The sequence below is a fragment of the Oxyura jamaicensis genome, chromosome 20 (assembly GCF_011077185.1).
Source record: "Oxyura jamaicensis isolate SHBP4307 breed ruddy duck chromosome 20, BPBGC_Ojam_1.0, whole genome shotgun sequence".
Lineage (NCBI taxonomy): Eukaryota > Metazoa > Chordata > Aves > Anseriformes > Anatidae > Oxyura > Oxyura jamaicensis.
Genome location: NC_048912.1, coordinates 4,693,226 through 4,708,159, shown reverse-complemented (window position 1 = coordinate 4,708,159; position 14,934 = coordinate 4,693,226). Strand labels below are relative to the sequence as shown.

At 51.4% G+C, this 14,934-nt stretch overlaps 1 protein-coding gene across 4 annotated transcripts in view; it reads right to left on the bottom strand.

The window, feature by feature from the left end:
- TOX2 (TOX high mobility group box family member 2) overlaps window positions 1–14,934 on the bottom strand; it is a 139,299-nt gene that overhangs the window by 20,630 nt on the left and 103,735 nt on the right. For all 4 annotated transcript variants that reach the window (XM_035344010.1, XM_035344011.1, XM_035344012.1 and 1 more), the window contains exon 4: window positions 5,798–6,037. In XM_035344010.1, coding sequence (XP_035199901.1) covers window positions 5,798–6,037 — 240 coding nt within the window. The remainder of the gene's footprint in view (window positions 1–5,797; window positions 6,038–14,934) is intronic.

Sequence of the window (14,934 nt, the reverse complement as noted above, 5' to 3'; positions counted from 1 at the left end):
GAATGGGAGGCCTGGAGGTGAAAGGCCACCTTATTAGGAGGAAAAAAATTCATAACAGGGCTTCAGTCCATTAGCGAGTGAGATGGTATTTTAACTAACTGCGATCCTGCTCGATTCACTCAAGTGCCATGGGGGGACCTGTTCTCCTCACAGTCGGTGACCAGGCGAAGGAGCCAGCAACAGTCACGATACAACAGCCACGATGATGGTTTTCCAATCAGCCCTGCTCCGGCAGCACCAAAGAGCAAACGGCATTCGTGGAAAATTGAAGGATGATGCCTGCAAGGGTGCACGGAGCTGGTACGTCTTGTGCTTAGGCTGGCCTGGAGTTTGCAGAGCTGGGCAGATTTCTGCTTGGTTTTCCCGGAGTTTCCCAGGTGTGATGCAGCAGGGGGTGAGCCCACAGCCCCTGCAGAATGTACCTGAGGACTCTAAGCTGTATTTGTGTCCCAGAGCGACTGCATTCCCTTTGGGGTGGGCCACACTCAAGACCAGCCACGAAGGCTCATGCAGCAGGATGGAATCATAGAATCATAGAAAAATTAAGGTTAGAAAAGACCTTCAAGATCATCTGGTCCAACCATCCCCCTGCTACCAATGTCACCCACTAAACCATGTCCCTAAGCACCATGTCCAGCCTTCCCTTGAACACCCCCAGGGACGGGGACTCCACCACCTCCCTGGGCAACCTGTCCCAACGCCTGACTGCTCTGTCTGAGAGGAAATGTCTCCTCATTGTTTTAATGGTTGAAGAGTAGTGCTCTTTGTTCAGTTCTTTAACTGTTGAAGAGTAGGGGCATGATGTTTCCATTTTTCCAACCAGGGACATCACCCAAATGCCAGGACTTTTCAGCTCAGACAGAGGGAGGCTTGCCAGTTCCCTTAGGACCCTGGGATTCATGTCATCAGGTCCCATAGACCTGAACCTGTTGAGATTCATCAGGTGGTCTCCAACCTGCTCTTCACTTCCAGCGGGTGGGACTTTGATCCCCCAGCCTCCATCTTTGGGTTCAGGGAAATGGAAGACTTGGGAAGCCCGTCTGCCAGAGCAGACAGAGGCAAAGAAGTTGCTGAGTACCTCAGCCTTCTCCATGTTGGTCGGTACCAATTACTCAGCTATAGAAACTCACTCCTAACAGAAGAAATTAGCCACCTAGAATCGCTCACACTGCCATTTTCACCCCTCAGTCTATTTGAACAAATAGAGGTGCATGGTGGCCCTCGGGGACTCCTGCTGTCACCCCAGCGCAGCAGCCCGGAGGGAGCTGCGTCCTCTTGTGCTGTTCCTCGAGGCTCTGTGCAGGAGATGCCACCTCTCACACAAGGGCTGCCAGATGGGAAAGAAGAACTCACAACCCCTGAGAATTGGCAAGAGTTGTTTATTGCTGGGACATCTTGCAGGAAAGCGTGTGGGATGTCCGTGGTGGTTGGTGGCTCCAAGCTAATGCCTGGGCTGGGGCCTGAGCAACGAGCAGGGAGCTGGGCGGGCACTGCTGTGATGCTGTTGGTGCTCTTGGATGGCAGAGAGCAACGACATGCCGTGGGAGTCCCAGGTCTGATCTGCCTGAGGTGGATCCACCCACATTGGTTCCTCCACATCTTCTGGTGGATCCATCCCCATGGGCTCCATGGTGTTTGGCAGAAGGATAAGCCAATCTTTGCCCGTGACTGCCCAGACGGGATGCCTTCCATTCGGAATGTTTTCAGGCCAGGGTGCCGAACCAGGGGGTCGTCCGGTTCCACCCCCAGGTCCCATGCCACTCTCCGCTTGATTTTCATGCATGGGTTCGAGGCTGCCGTCTGTTTTACAGCCATGCCTGGGTCCCACGCTCCATTCCAGACTATGGGCACGCCTCTGCTCGCCACAGCTCTCTGCCTGATGCTCCTGACTCTGCCCCATGCCACCGTTGTGCCTATGCAAGGCCCAGGCCCCGTCGCTGGGTGTTAGAGGGGGCGGCCTGTTCCCCGCGTCGTTGCGGTACCAGTGGTACCTCCTATACGTGTCTGTGGGCTGCGCACCAGAGGTCTCTCGAGCACTGGTGTCTCTTGTGCTGCTGGTGCCACCCCTCTGTCCACGACACATTTCCTTTGTGTTAGCTGCCTTCCTTCTTGGTGCTTCTTTGGACGGCATCGCTGTCCTCGCACACCAAGGAGGGCCGCTTCTCGCCTTGCTGCTTCCAGTTGTCTTCCTGCCGTGTTCGCTGGCTGCCAGAGGAGCTGGTCGCTGAGCGAGTGGTGGGCCAGCTGCAGAGGGCCTGTTTTATAGGGCCTGCGGCAAAGGCAGGGCAGTGGTGGCCACTGTGACCTCACAAGGCTCTGTGATGGACTGGCCCACGCGTGCCCAAATGCGGCTATGTTGGGAGCAGCCTGGAAGGTGCCCTCACGTGGAAGAAGGAGGAGGGTTTGTGGGGCTGAGGGCCATTTGCATGAAACCAGGTCTCTGCTGCTTGGGAATCTCTTCATGCTTCTCAAATCCTGTGGGACAGCTTTGCAGGGCAAGTGATGGTCCCCATGAACACTGAATTGCACGGCTGAGGAGCAGGTCCGCAGCCAGAGGTGACCTGCAAGGCACAGCCAGGGACCCTCTGCAGCAATAGGTGACCCTGGGAAGCACCCAGCAAGCCCCACTATCGAGACATTTATTTGCTTATGTTTCAACTATGGATTCTGTATACACCTTCCTGCCAGTATCCCTGGGATTACAAAGTTAAAAACAAAAATTAAAGAAAAAATTGAGGTCAGGTTGATGGTTGGATGTGATCATCTTGAAGGTCTTTTCCAACCTAAAGGATTCTGTGAAAATGGGATGGATGAATAGGTCTCACGCTGGGGAGATTTTCCCCTTGCTTCCCCCGTGGATAGCTTTGCCTCTCCCCTATAATGCAATAAAAGCACTGCCTGGGATGGTTTGTCTGCTCCTTCGGCCATCCAGAGCATGGGGACATTTGGAGCAGTGGGACCTGAGGGCTGCAGCTCAGCCCCAAAGCCTGCCCTTCATGCACGCTGCAGAAGGTGGGGTGTGCAGGGCACTGGGCACCGTGTGTTGAACCTGTGCTTTGCAGCTCCATGCTGGAAGACACCAAAGACTTCCATACCACGGCGCTCAGTCACCCCCAGAGGCAGTCCCGGGGCTCCCCCTCCACAAGCACCTTCCAGCAGCAGCCCCAAAAGCCCTGGAGCCCTCCTGCACCGTCAGGACAGGGGCAGGAGGTGGTACCCGATGGGATCTGGTTGTCCCCCTGCTGGCATCTCCTGCAGCGTGGTCCACACCGATGCCACCACTGCACCTCGTGTCCCCAGGCGGGTGGGCATGGAGCAGCTCCTCCCTTACAATTCCCCCCGCAGAGGGTCTCAGCCCCCCAGGCCTCACCCTGCAGGGATTTCTCATCCACCCCCTTTGCTGCTTCTTCCTGGTGACTCCACCACCTCCCTGGGCAACCCGTCCCAACGCCTGACCGCTCTTTCTGAGAAGAAATGTCTCCTAATTTCCAACCTGAACCTCCCCTGGCACAGCTTGAGGCCATTCCCTCTGGTCCTATCACTAGTTACCTGTGAGAAGAGGCCGACCCCCAGCTCCCCACACCCTGCTTTCAGGTGGTTGCAGAGAGCAGTGAGGTCCCCCCAGTGGAGCGCATGGCGAGGCGGCCGGTGCTACGAGCAGCACCAGAGGCAGACGGGGGCAATTCAGAGGGGACAGCGACACCCCCATGAGCCTTGATGCCTTCACAGATGTTGAACCCTCAGAGGGAAGGAACTTCATGGATACCACAGTTTTTATGACTATGGAGAGAGATCTCTAATCCACCTGGGATCTGCACTGCTGGCAATTAACATTTCCCTCCTTTGCATGTCCCCTCTGGAGCTACAAAGCAGGTAAATGCCCCAGTGAGGCTGGGAGACCTAAAATCACAGGCTCCCTCACTTTGAGGACCTGCTGGACCTGAACCACCCTCTGGCGTCAGACTCATTTCTTTAACGTGTGGCTTTCTTGTCCACAAGATTGATTTCTGCTCATTAGCCATCGCTTTGATGACTTGCTGTACACGACCACTAATGGCCATACAAACAACGACTGATGGGTGCCTCTGAACGTTTCCAACAGCTGTGTATATAGAGAAGGCAAACAAACCTGCCGGGCACACAGCGGTTCTGCTGCTGTCTTTACATTTCTGGTCTCCTTCCTCCATCACATACAGCCCTCTTGTTTCACCTATCTTGCTGGGCATTTCACAGGGCGGAAAAATGAGGGGGCACGCATTTAAGATCATAAAAAAAAAAACAACAAATCGCTGCACGTTGTCATAATTTGGACATTTCCATACTCCTCCTACCCCAACATCAGTGCATCAGTGGCTCAGAGGGAACATGAGGTCTGACCACCAATGCCACGTCCTCGCCAGTGACTCCTGTGGCACCCGGCTGCCGGGGGGAGAGCTGAGGGATGCTGGAAGACGCAGGGAGAGAACCTGGTGTGTAACTAAGATGAAAACTCATTTTCCACTGGCAGGAAAGATTTCATCTCTGCGATGATTGGCTGGAGCTGTGTGATTCGGGCTCCGGGAGATGGCAGGCCATGGTGTCCAGTGGCACAACACATCCCACAGCATCCTCCCGATGTGCAGTCAGAGCGTTCAGAGAACTCTGCCTGTTTCCAACCACCTGTATCGAGTCTTGTTACAGTTTTAGCCCACCAAAGCTCAGTTTTGGCATCCACAAGTGCACTCTGCTATGAAATGCCCTGAAGGGAAAGCTGCCAATGGATGAAAAACTGTATGAATGGTGAGAATAACTTTGCCTGGATTTCCATGGAAAAGCATCTTCTCTTTTTGCTCATTCCTAGCATTTTCCTGGTTTTCCAGTCTCTGCACTGTTTGTGGCTCTGGTTATACATTCAAATCCTGCCACTACAATGTATTTTTAGGGGATGAGGTTACATTGCCAGTGCTGCTGGTGTCATCCTTGGACCAGCACCTTCCAGGAGAATCTTTTTCCCTGAGAGGCTGATTGAAGTCCCCCAGGGAGCCCCAGGTTGACCTGCAGGCATGGAGACTGCAGCATGTTGATGCATCGCCCCTGCGATTGCTGCAATTTGTCCCCAGCAGATAACAGATGGAAAACTTACAGAAGAGAGCAGGACGAGTTTACTTTGCTGGGGCGTTTTGAGAAAGATGGGCAATAACCGAGGTGTCCCAGAAGCCCTGGGAAAGCCTTGGGCTTCCTCGTGCTATGCTCAGCAGCCGTTTTGTTGAGAGACTGTGCCACTAAGACATTGCTAAATAACTAAAACTCCACTGGGTGAACTAAAAGGCAGGAGACTTTTCCCCTGTTACTTATGATTTCTGTTTCAATCCATAGCAGGCCATGTCCAGTGAGCCCAGTAAAATCCCACCCTACGTCACTTCTGTTCCTTGTTTTAATCTCGTCTACCTGTCACCAGAAACCTAGTTTTGTGCCAACAAAGTTGCAGAGCCCTAGCATTGACTTTGCCTTGCTTGTAAAACCCTCACTGGAGCACACAGCAGCTCAATGCACCTGGCCAGCCTTGCAGAGGAAAGCCCAGCTCCAATGCTGCTGCAGGCACGAGCACCAACCTCCTGCACCTCACCCTAGTCCAGAAACAATTTTCCCATCCTTGGGAAAGCCTTTCCCAAGGTCTTCCAAGAGAGGCTATATACACAAAAGCTATATATACAAAAAAGACAGCTTATTGCTCTTATTTAGTGCCATTTATCCCTCACTGAAAAACATCATCTGCCATTCTCCTCCCGCCCGTTAGAAGAGGTGTGACTGCACGTACCTTATAATGTGACTCTGTCTCCTCTTCCTGAGTAGAACTGGATGGAGATGGTGTAGCAGACTTACTTCCCGGGGGCGATGGGGAGCCGTGGGTGACACCGCTCCGCATCCCCATCTGAGAAATCAGCTGCGACTGGCTGAGCGCGCTCATGGGCCCGGCCAGCATCCCGGGGCGGTTGAGCAGGGGCACTTGTCGGTTGGACTCGTAGGACGTGGCGTCCGAGTGGACCATCTCCTGGATCTGAGGGAGGAGAATATCACTTTGTAATTAAAAATTGTATTCACTGATCGGTTACACTGCCATTTAGTTGTTATATCGTTATGCCTCAGGGACCAGTGGCACCTACCAGGGGGCAGAAAGAAATGTTCAGGAAGGAGCAATCTGGGGCCAAACCAAAGGGAGACGTGAGAGTGTCACCACGTCCTGGGAGCTTTGGAGGCTGAGCCTTGCTGCACACAAGGCCATCGCTGCTCACCGGCGTTGTGGTGGGGCTGTGGGGTGGCTGGCGGCCCAGCCCCAGTCAGCGAGGCAGCGTCAGAGGCCAGGGACCCCCGGTGTGCCCTTCTGAGCATCGTTTGGCACTGGCTGCCAGCAGCTGCACAGGTTGGACAATATTTACTCATCTGGCTTCAGCCCCAGGTCCCCACTTCAGCCTGCCCGAAGCTGTGGTGCTGCCCCCAGGCATGAAGGTCCCCATGTACCCAGGCCAGCGAGCACCACAGCATGCCCCAAGGTGTCGGGACAAGCTCTGCCGGCAGTCACCGCCTGCTCTTGTGATTTTAAATACTGCTCTCGGTCCTGATCCCACTCACATGGAGGGTGGAAGAGTAACAACCAGAGAAGGGCAACGAGACCTCCTGGCTGCCTGGTACGGTTTCAAGATGAGACAAGGAGAGGCAATGTAGGTGTGTGCATGTGGGGAGAGAAGACAGAGGAGAGAACATGGCCCCGAAATGCCAATTTATCCCTAATTCCCCCTTGGCTGTTCCCATAACGCAGGAGTGAGGGGATGTCTAAGGGGCCTGCGGTGACTGATGGCACACAGCTGCAGGGACATGGGGACAGGGCACCATCCACCAGCAGAAGGCTGCAAGGCTGCTCAGCCTTGAACGATTCAGAAGGAAAACGAAACACACACACACATGGCTGACGAGAGGCGCAGAGTGCTAAGCTGGACAAAGTAATAATAATAACTTGTGGGGCATAAAACAAAATGCCACAGGACAAACCAGAGTTTAAGTGGTTGGGTCGGATGGGAACAGAAAAAACCCTTGCAAGGGTCAAGGAGGGCAGATCAGCTGGGATGGGGACAGCCCCTGCCGTACTGCAGAAGGTTTGGGGCTGCCCCCGTCTGCTGAGCGCAGACCCACATCCAGACCCATCCCTCTGACCCCGGCGGAGAGCCCCCGGCCCTGGGCTCCGAGCTGCCTCCCTCTGCATGGCCGAATCCAACTGCACAGGGAGGCAGCAGGAGGGAAAGCAAACCCCGCTGAAACAGTGTTTTTTCCCCTTTTATATTAATCTGATTAATGTTAACACAAGCTTAAAGACCCAGGCTTTATTTATTAACAACCTTCATTTCCGATAAGCCTGCTGAGGTGCAATCTCTCATTAACAGGGGAGGCTTGCCAACTCCATTAGCACCACATACAGAAAGAAACCCAGGGAAGACCTGTGAGGGCTCGGCAGGCTTCAGAGGAAATAAATCCCAATGCAAAACCAGATTTAGTGCTGCAGGTCAGGAATCAAGAGCTTTGCACAACACCAGGCAGCATGCTCCGCTCTGCCTTTCGGATTCTCTGTCGGTAGAGGAGTGCACGTTAGTGGAGCTGCCTCTCCTAGCTCTGCCCAGTTGCTGCACTAATTACAAAGCACGGGGATTTAACTTGCAGGAAGAAAAGCACACCTTGCATTTAAACAGTAGCAGGAGTTTGGCCGGGGCTGGCTCGGGGGCCACGCTGCACTGCCGTCCTGGTGCTAGCAGGAAAATGCGTGTGCGCAAAAACAGCAGGGCTGGCTTTGCTCCGCTGTGCAGCCAAGGAAACTCGCGGGTTCCTGATCCGTGGAAGTTTTAAGCACCCTTAAAAGCTGCCTGACTGCAAAGCTTTGGCCTTTCCTTGCAACATGCAACACAGGAAATCCTGGCCAAAAAGACATCGTGGGCCTGTATGCTGCAGCAAAGCAAGGTGGGGATGGGCAGAGGGCTCCGGCAGTGCGGGGTGCATGGGAGAGGGGATTCCTGCGTTGGCAATTGAATTCACAAATGCCATGGGAATGGCCAGGGTGGGACAGGTGGTGATGAGGAGCCTGCAAGGTGGCAAAGAGGGTTGGCACCCATTTGCCCTCGAGCAGCAGGCTCCTTTCCCAATTCTGGTGGTGGTGAAGGTATGTTTGTCTCAGATTTTGTTTGTTTAATCCAGACCTCTCATGTCCAAGGAGATCTGCTCGCTGCTAAGGAAAAGAATATTTGATTGTTCTTGTTTTAAATTTAAATGAAGGAAAAGTTTAGAAGACGGGTGTTCTAGACATGGGGAAGGCTATGAGTTGTGGCTTAAAAAAAATCTAAAAAATTTAAATAGCACATTTGTATTTGCAGCCATGGCAGTCTCTTGGGTAAATACTGTATTAAGACAATTTTTCTGAAACTTTTATTATGAGGCCAATAGACCACAACGGCTCCATTTATCCATTAAATATGTAATCATACACTTTTTCTTTACAGTGCATGATATTTATGCAACAGAGCAGAACAAGTCCGGGAGTGCAATTATGGATATGGGACACGTGCTGTAAATGCTTATGAAAATTCATAGGAAAAGAGGGAAACCTGAGCCCTGGCCCACAGCATCCATGAAGAAGCCTCTTGCTGACAGAAACCCAACTGTACCAGCATTTTTTTGGGACACCCCAAAGCCTCCTCCCATACAGTTGCCTGTATCTATACATCATTAAAAAGAGACATTTTTACTTATAACCTTTGCTATAAATATGACCTTATAAACTTTGCTGGTTCTGCCCCCAGTCCTCCCTCTCCCCCACCTCCGGGCTCTCTGGCCAGCAGGTCTGTCCAGGGAAGGGCAGGATCTGGCCCCGCCATTTACCACTCTCTAAACCGTTCTCCATTTCCCATTTTTCAATAAAGAAACAGTTTCTGAAGCAAGATGCCAGCTGCCCCCTGCCCAGAGCCCCTGCCCACATCTCCTGGCCCCCGTTCACTGCAGCACTGATGCTCTCAGGACAGAAGAGGGCGCACGGTGGAAAAGCCATTTGTCTTCCCCAAATTTAACATGTTCAGGGTGGGAACGAAGGCGAGCTGCCCCAGCACTTCTTCTGGGAGCTTTTTGGAGGTGACGACCCTCGCTCAAGCTAGGGAAAGGGTTAGTCCTGCTCTAAGACCCTGCACATGCTGAGCTGCTGTAGGGCTGTCAGTGTGCACCCAAAGTCGTGGACAACCCCAGACAGCCCCAAGGAAGGAGATACCTCGGGCAGGGCTCAGAGCTGCTCCCTGCAGCAAATGGCCCTGTTAGCTCAGCAAATGACAAATGAAATTGTGACCTTGGCAAAGCACGGCACCCCAGCAGAGCCCACCAAGAGCACGTGTTAATTATATACAACTACGATTAACTCTGCCACCAGGAGGGGTGGTCCCAGAGCTGGGTCCGATCCTGCCTGTGCTGTGCACCACTCAGTGCAACAAGGTCACCGTGCGATGCTGACGCACGCCCGGGGCGTATTTGCAGCCTACACTGAGTAGCTGCTTTACATCTCGGAGGAGACAGGAGAGAAATGTGTTGTAGTCATAGCTGAAGTAATTAAGCGCATCTTACTTAGCAGATTCCCAAAGGCTGTGCTAACTCAAAGACGGCTTCTTTTTTTCCCACAATATTTCTTTCTTTCTTTTTTTTTTTTAATGAATATGCATATCAGTCCTATAAAGGCTCCGGATAATCCTAAGGAGAGAAGAACGGGTTGACAAACGGCACGGGCTCTGCGCTCCACGGAGAGGGGCCAGCCACCCTTCTGCTGCACGGGCACCCAAGCGCCGTTACGGTGAGGCTCAAGGTTGTGGTTTGGGGACCCTTGGGTCTGCTCCTGAGAACAAGCCATTACAATCACAAGCAACCAGGGAGAGAAATCAGCTGCTGAACAGCTTTGAAGCCAAGTTTTCCCAGCAGGCTTTTTCCTGTACTGAAGTTTAAATGTAAATGCATCACCATAGCTGAAATGCTTAAAGATGATTTACTTAAAAAAGAGAGAGGGAGAGGGAGAGAGGGAAGCTGATAAGAAAATATATCCCCAATTACCACCCCTCCTCTTCCCGATTTGTAACTGCTCCTAATAAACTTTCATGGTCTATGTAAAATGCTTTAGTGCGGTGACAAATTTCTGCTGGAATTTGAGATGTCTTGTTCAGAGTAATAGCTATCTCACACAGGTGCCCAGCTGCTATTGTAAAATCAGTAAGCATTTAATTGAAACAAATGACTATAATAATAGTACATTATCCCTGCAGGCTCATAGCCATAACAGTTTTAATTATTGAGTTAAGAGTCAAACTAATTTATCCTTTAAAGTAACAGCCACATTTTTGGTTCCACTGATCATCCTATTATGAATATGAGGGCAAGAGTAGCAGGGGATTTAAGAAGGAAGCAGTTCATTTTTTAAGGGCTGGGGGGCACCCATCCCACGGCAGAGCCTTTCTGCATGCAGGGGGGGTCCTGGCTGCGGCTGCGCCTCCCCCTGGGATGCTGGGGCTGAGCATCCCCTGTGCACCCGGTGCCTGCTCTGGGGGATTGGGCACAAGGACGTTTTTGGGAACTGTATCAGAATTGCAGTTTTTCTTCATCAAACCCAGGAAGAAGTTTTACAGTTACCGGTTTGTAAGGAGCATCTCCAGAGCCAGGCAACAAAGAGAGCGAACCCACATTCACGATGTAAAGAACATATTTTTGTGGCACAGACTTGCTCTAGGGCACGTTTGAATGCACAGCTCTCAGTTTCACAGTCTGGCAGCCAGCATGGGTGCTCCCCACCCTCCCAGAGCCATCTCCAAAGAGAAGGGTCTTCATCTCCAAACACTGTTCCCTCCTGCAGGTGGGACAGCACAACCATGTGGTTAGTTTACTGGGCCATGCAGAAAGCTCTGCACCTCTGTCACTTCTTGCCTACTTGCTGCACCATCTACAAATCTCACTGGTGATTATTTAATGGTTTCAGTGGCAAATGTGTAACAAACTCCGGGAAGGAGCAGTGACAAGCTGATGATCTACCACATGCGCGTAACGTTGATTTTTTGCATTGTTTAACTTTCTCAATACACTTTGTGCTTCCAAGTCAAATGTCTTGCGGATGCCTAAATACATTATGATAACATTGTTACCTTTAGCACCCAAACCTGTAATCTCATCAAAAAAGATATCAAGCTAGTTTGACAAGATTTGTTTTCCATCAACCCATGTTGATTGGCATTAATTATATTACCTTCCCTTAATTCTTTATTAATTGAGGCCTGGATCTGCCACTCCATTATTTTGCTGAGGATTGATGGCAGACTGACAGGGCTGTAATTACCTGGGCTGTTCTGTTTCCCTTTTTAAATATTTGCACATTAGCTCTCTTCTCGTCCTCCGGAGCCTCCCCAGTATTCCAGGAATTACTGAATATCAGCATCAGTGGTACCGAGAGCTCCTCGCTCAGTTATTTCAAGCCAGACAAACTAGCTCGATGTGCTAACTTAAAGAGGATTTGAGCAGATATATTTGAGAAAAGACAGTTTTATGGTCTGCTTTAAATGCTGTCTAATTTGAACCCCCGACCTTTCTAATTGATACTGGCAGCTTCAAACCTACTGCTCGGGAGCTCAAAGCTCCACCACCAAGCCACGCAGACAACCCCAGAGCGGGCTCCCAGGGCTTCTCCTGGTTCAGTGGCATCTGTCTGTGTCCTCCAGATTTGCTAGAGGATAACAAATCCACTAGATTTGCTTCTAGCGCTACATAAATTGCTCCATGTCTCTTCCAGCCTCGACCACCTCTGCACGAGCTGGTGGGGACTCAGCACCAATGCAGTTCCCCTCCTTAATCAAAGCAGCAGTGACCAGCATACTGTGTCGCTTAAGAATAGTAACACCAAACCACGCAAAAACCTTCCTGGCACATTAACGACAGCTTTGTGCCCTACCTAGGAGGAAGGGAGAGAGAAGCCTTCTATCTCCATGCTCCTCACCAGCTGCCTGGACCATGCCTCCACGCTCTGCAAACACCGTGCCTGAATGCGGCCTGGAAATACGGGCTGTACGTTCAGCATCTCAGACATGAGCCCAGTTATCCCTTCAAGTGAGAGGGAGCTGCCTGTTTGTCCCCGGAGACAAGCTCCCTGGCAGGTGGGAAAGGCAGGACGGAGGATTGGGCTTGGAAGGCACCTGCCTGGCAATCCGCCCCCAGCACTGTGACAGCCTGTGACCCAGTGGCACGATATCCTGCTATTACGGAGAGAAAGAGTCCTCCGAACACAATTAACACCTCGTTATGAAGATTACAGTAACTTCTGGGTGAGAACAGCAGTGCAAAACAGGATGGAGACTGCTCGGCAAACGGGAAATATCCCTCATTAATATTCCCATCGCTCCCCGTGCTGGAAGGGCACAGCCAAAAGGCACAAACTGAATTCTGTTGTTTTCATGTGATACAACTGTCCATCACAGTTGTTTGCCAACCAGAGTAGGATCACGGGCTTGTGCAGCAGAGGAGCCCACAAGGGGTCCAGCTGCCACCCCCGCGACGTGCCACCCAGGTGCCAGGACAAATGTATGGTTTGAAAGGTGCCTCTCGGTTTTGGAAGACAAACTCAAGCTGGCTGCACCATGGTGCTCCATCCCAGCACCACCACCACAGCTGGCACATTGCTGCTTAAGACCAAAGTATTGCGAGGTTTCAGCCCATCCCCTGTGCTCTTTTTTTTTTTTTTTTTTGAAGTACATTATTTTATGGTTAAAGAACAAGCCTGATAATTCAGTAAACTTTTGCAAATCATCTATTCCATTAATTTCCAGTGTGTTTTCTGAGTACATTATTTAGTGTTTTTGTTTAAAACCACTTGTAGAAGAAGGCAATTGCTGCTCACCCAGGCATGACACCACCACGTCCCCAAGGCAGACGTTTAGATGTAGAGCTCAGTGATATGGTTTAGTGGAGGACTTGTTAGTGTTAGGTCAGAGGTTGGACTCGGTGATCTTGGAGGTCTCTTCCAACCTAGATGATTCTGTGATTCCATGTAACAGAAAAATATCGAAGAGCACCAGGTCCCGAGCCCCCTGCCACCCCACGGGGGTATAAAGCTTAATAATTCGTCACATCCTTTTGTGTGTGCTGGCAAGAGTCAGTGAGAAGCAGCAAAGGGGGTGGATGAGAAATCGCTGCAGTGCGAGGCCTGGGGGGCTGAGACCCACTGCTCCAAATGTCCCCATGCTCTGGATGGCCGGAGGAGCAGACAAACCATCCCAGGCAGTGCTTTTATTGCATTATAGGGGAGAGGCAAAGATATCCACAGGGGAAGAAAGGGGAAAATCTCCCCAGCGTGAGACCTATTTATCCATCCCATTTTCACAGAATCCTTTAGGTTGGAAAAGACCTTCAAGATGATCACATCCAACCATCAACCTGACCTCATATTTTTCTTATTTTTTGTTTTTAACTTTGTAATCCCAGAGATACCGGCAGGAAGGTGTATTCAGAATCCATAGTTGAAACATAAGCAAATAAATGTCTCGATAGTGGGGCTTGCTGGGTGCTTCCCAGGGTCACCTATTGCTGCAGAGGGTCCCTGGCTGTGCCTTGCAGGTCACCTCTGGCTGCAGACCTGCTCCTCAGCCGTGCAATCCAGTGCACATGGGGCAAAGACTGGCTTATCCTTCTGCCAAACACCATGGAGCCCGTGGAGATGGATCCACCAGAAGATGTGGAGGAACCAATGTGGGTGGATCCACCTCAGGCAGATCAGACCTGGGACTCCCACGGCATGTCGTTGCTCTCTGACATCCAAGAGCACCAACAGCATCGCAGCAGTGCCCGCCCAGCTCCCTGCTCGTTGCTCAGGCCCCAGCCCAGGCATTAGCTTGGAGCCACCAACCACCACGGACATCCCACACGCTTTCCTGCAAGATGTCCCGGCAATAAACAACTCTTGCCAATTCTCAGGGGTTGTGAGTTCTTCTTTCCCATCCCTCAGCCCTTGTGTGAGAGGTGGCATCTCCTGCACAGAGCCTCAAGGAACAGCACAAGAGAGGACACAGCTCCCTCCGGGCTGCTGAAGGAGTCCCTGAGGTCCACCATGCACCTTTAACACTTGTGAAAATAGACTGAGGGGTGAAAATGGCAGTGTGAGCGATTCTAGGTGGCTAATTTCTTCTGTTAGGAGTGAGTTTCTATAGCTGAGTAATTGGTACCGACCAACATGGAGAAGGCTGAGGCACTCAGCAACTTTTTTGCCTCTGTCTGCTCTGGCAGACGGGCTTCCCAAGTCTTCCATTTCCCTGAACCCAAAGATGGAGGCTGGGGGATCAAAGTCCCACCCGCTGGAAGTGAAGAGCAGGTTGGAGACCACCTGATGAATCTCAACACGTTCAGGTCTATGGGACCTGATGACATGAATCCCAGGGTCCTGAGGGAACTGGCAAGCCTCCCTCTGTCTGAGCTGAAAAGTCCTGGCATTTGGGTGATGTCCCTGGTTGGAAAAATGGAAACGTCATGCCCCTACTCTTCAACAGTTAAAGAACTGAACAAAGAGCACTACTCTTCAACCATTAAAACAATGAGGAGACATTTCCTCTCAGACAGAGCAGTCAGGCATTGGGACGGGTTGCTCAGGGAGGTGGTGGAGTCCCTGTCCCTGGGGGTGTTCAAGGGAAGGCTGGACGTGGTGCTTAGGGACATGGTTTAGTGGGTGACATTGGTAGCAGGGGGATGGTTGGACCAGATATCTTGAAGGTCTTTTCCAACCTTAATTTTTTCCAACCTTAATTTTTCTATGATTCGATGATTCTAAGTTACTGCAGGTCTTGAATTACAGCTGAGCCTCCTTTTTAAGATTTTGAACTGCTGAGATGGGTGCAAGTCCCACTCCGTGGGCTCTGCCTC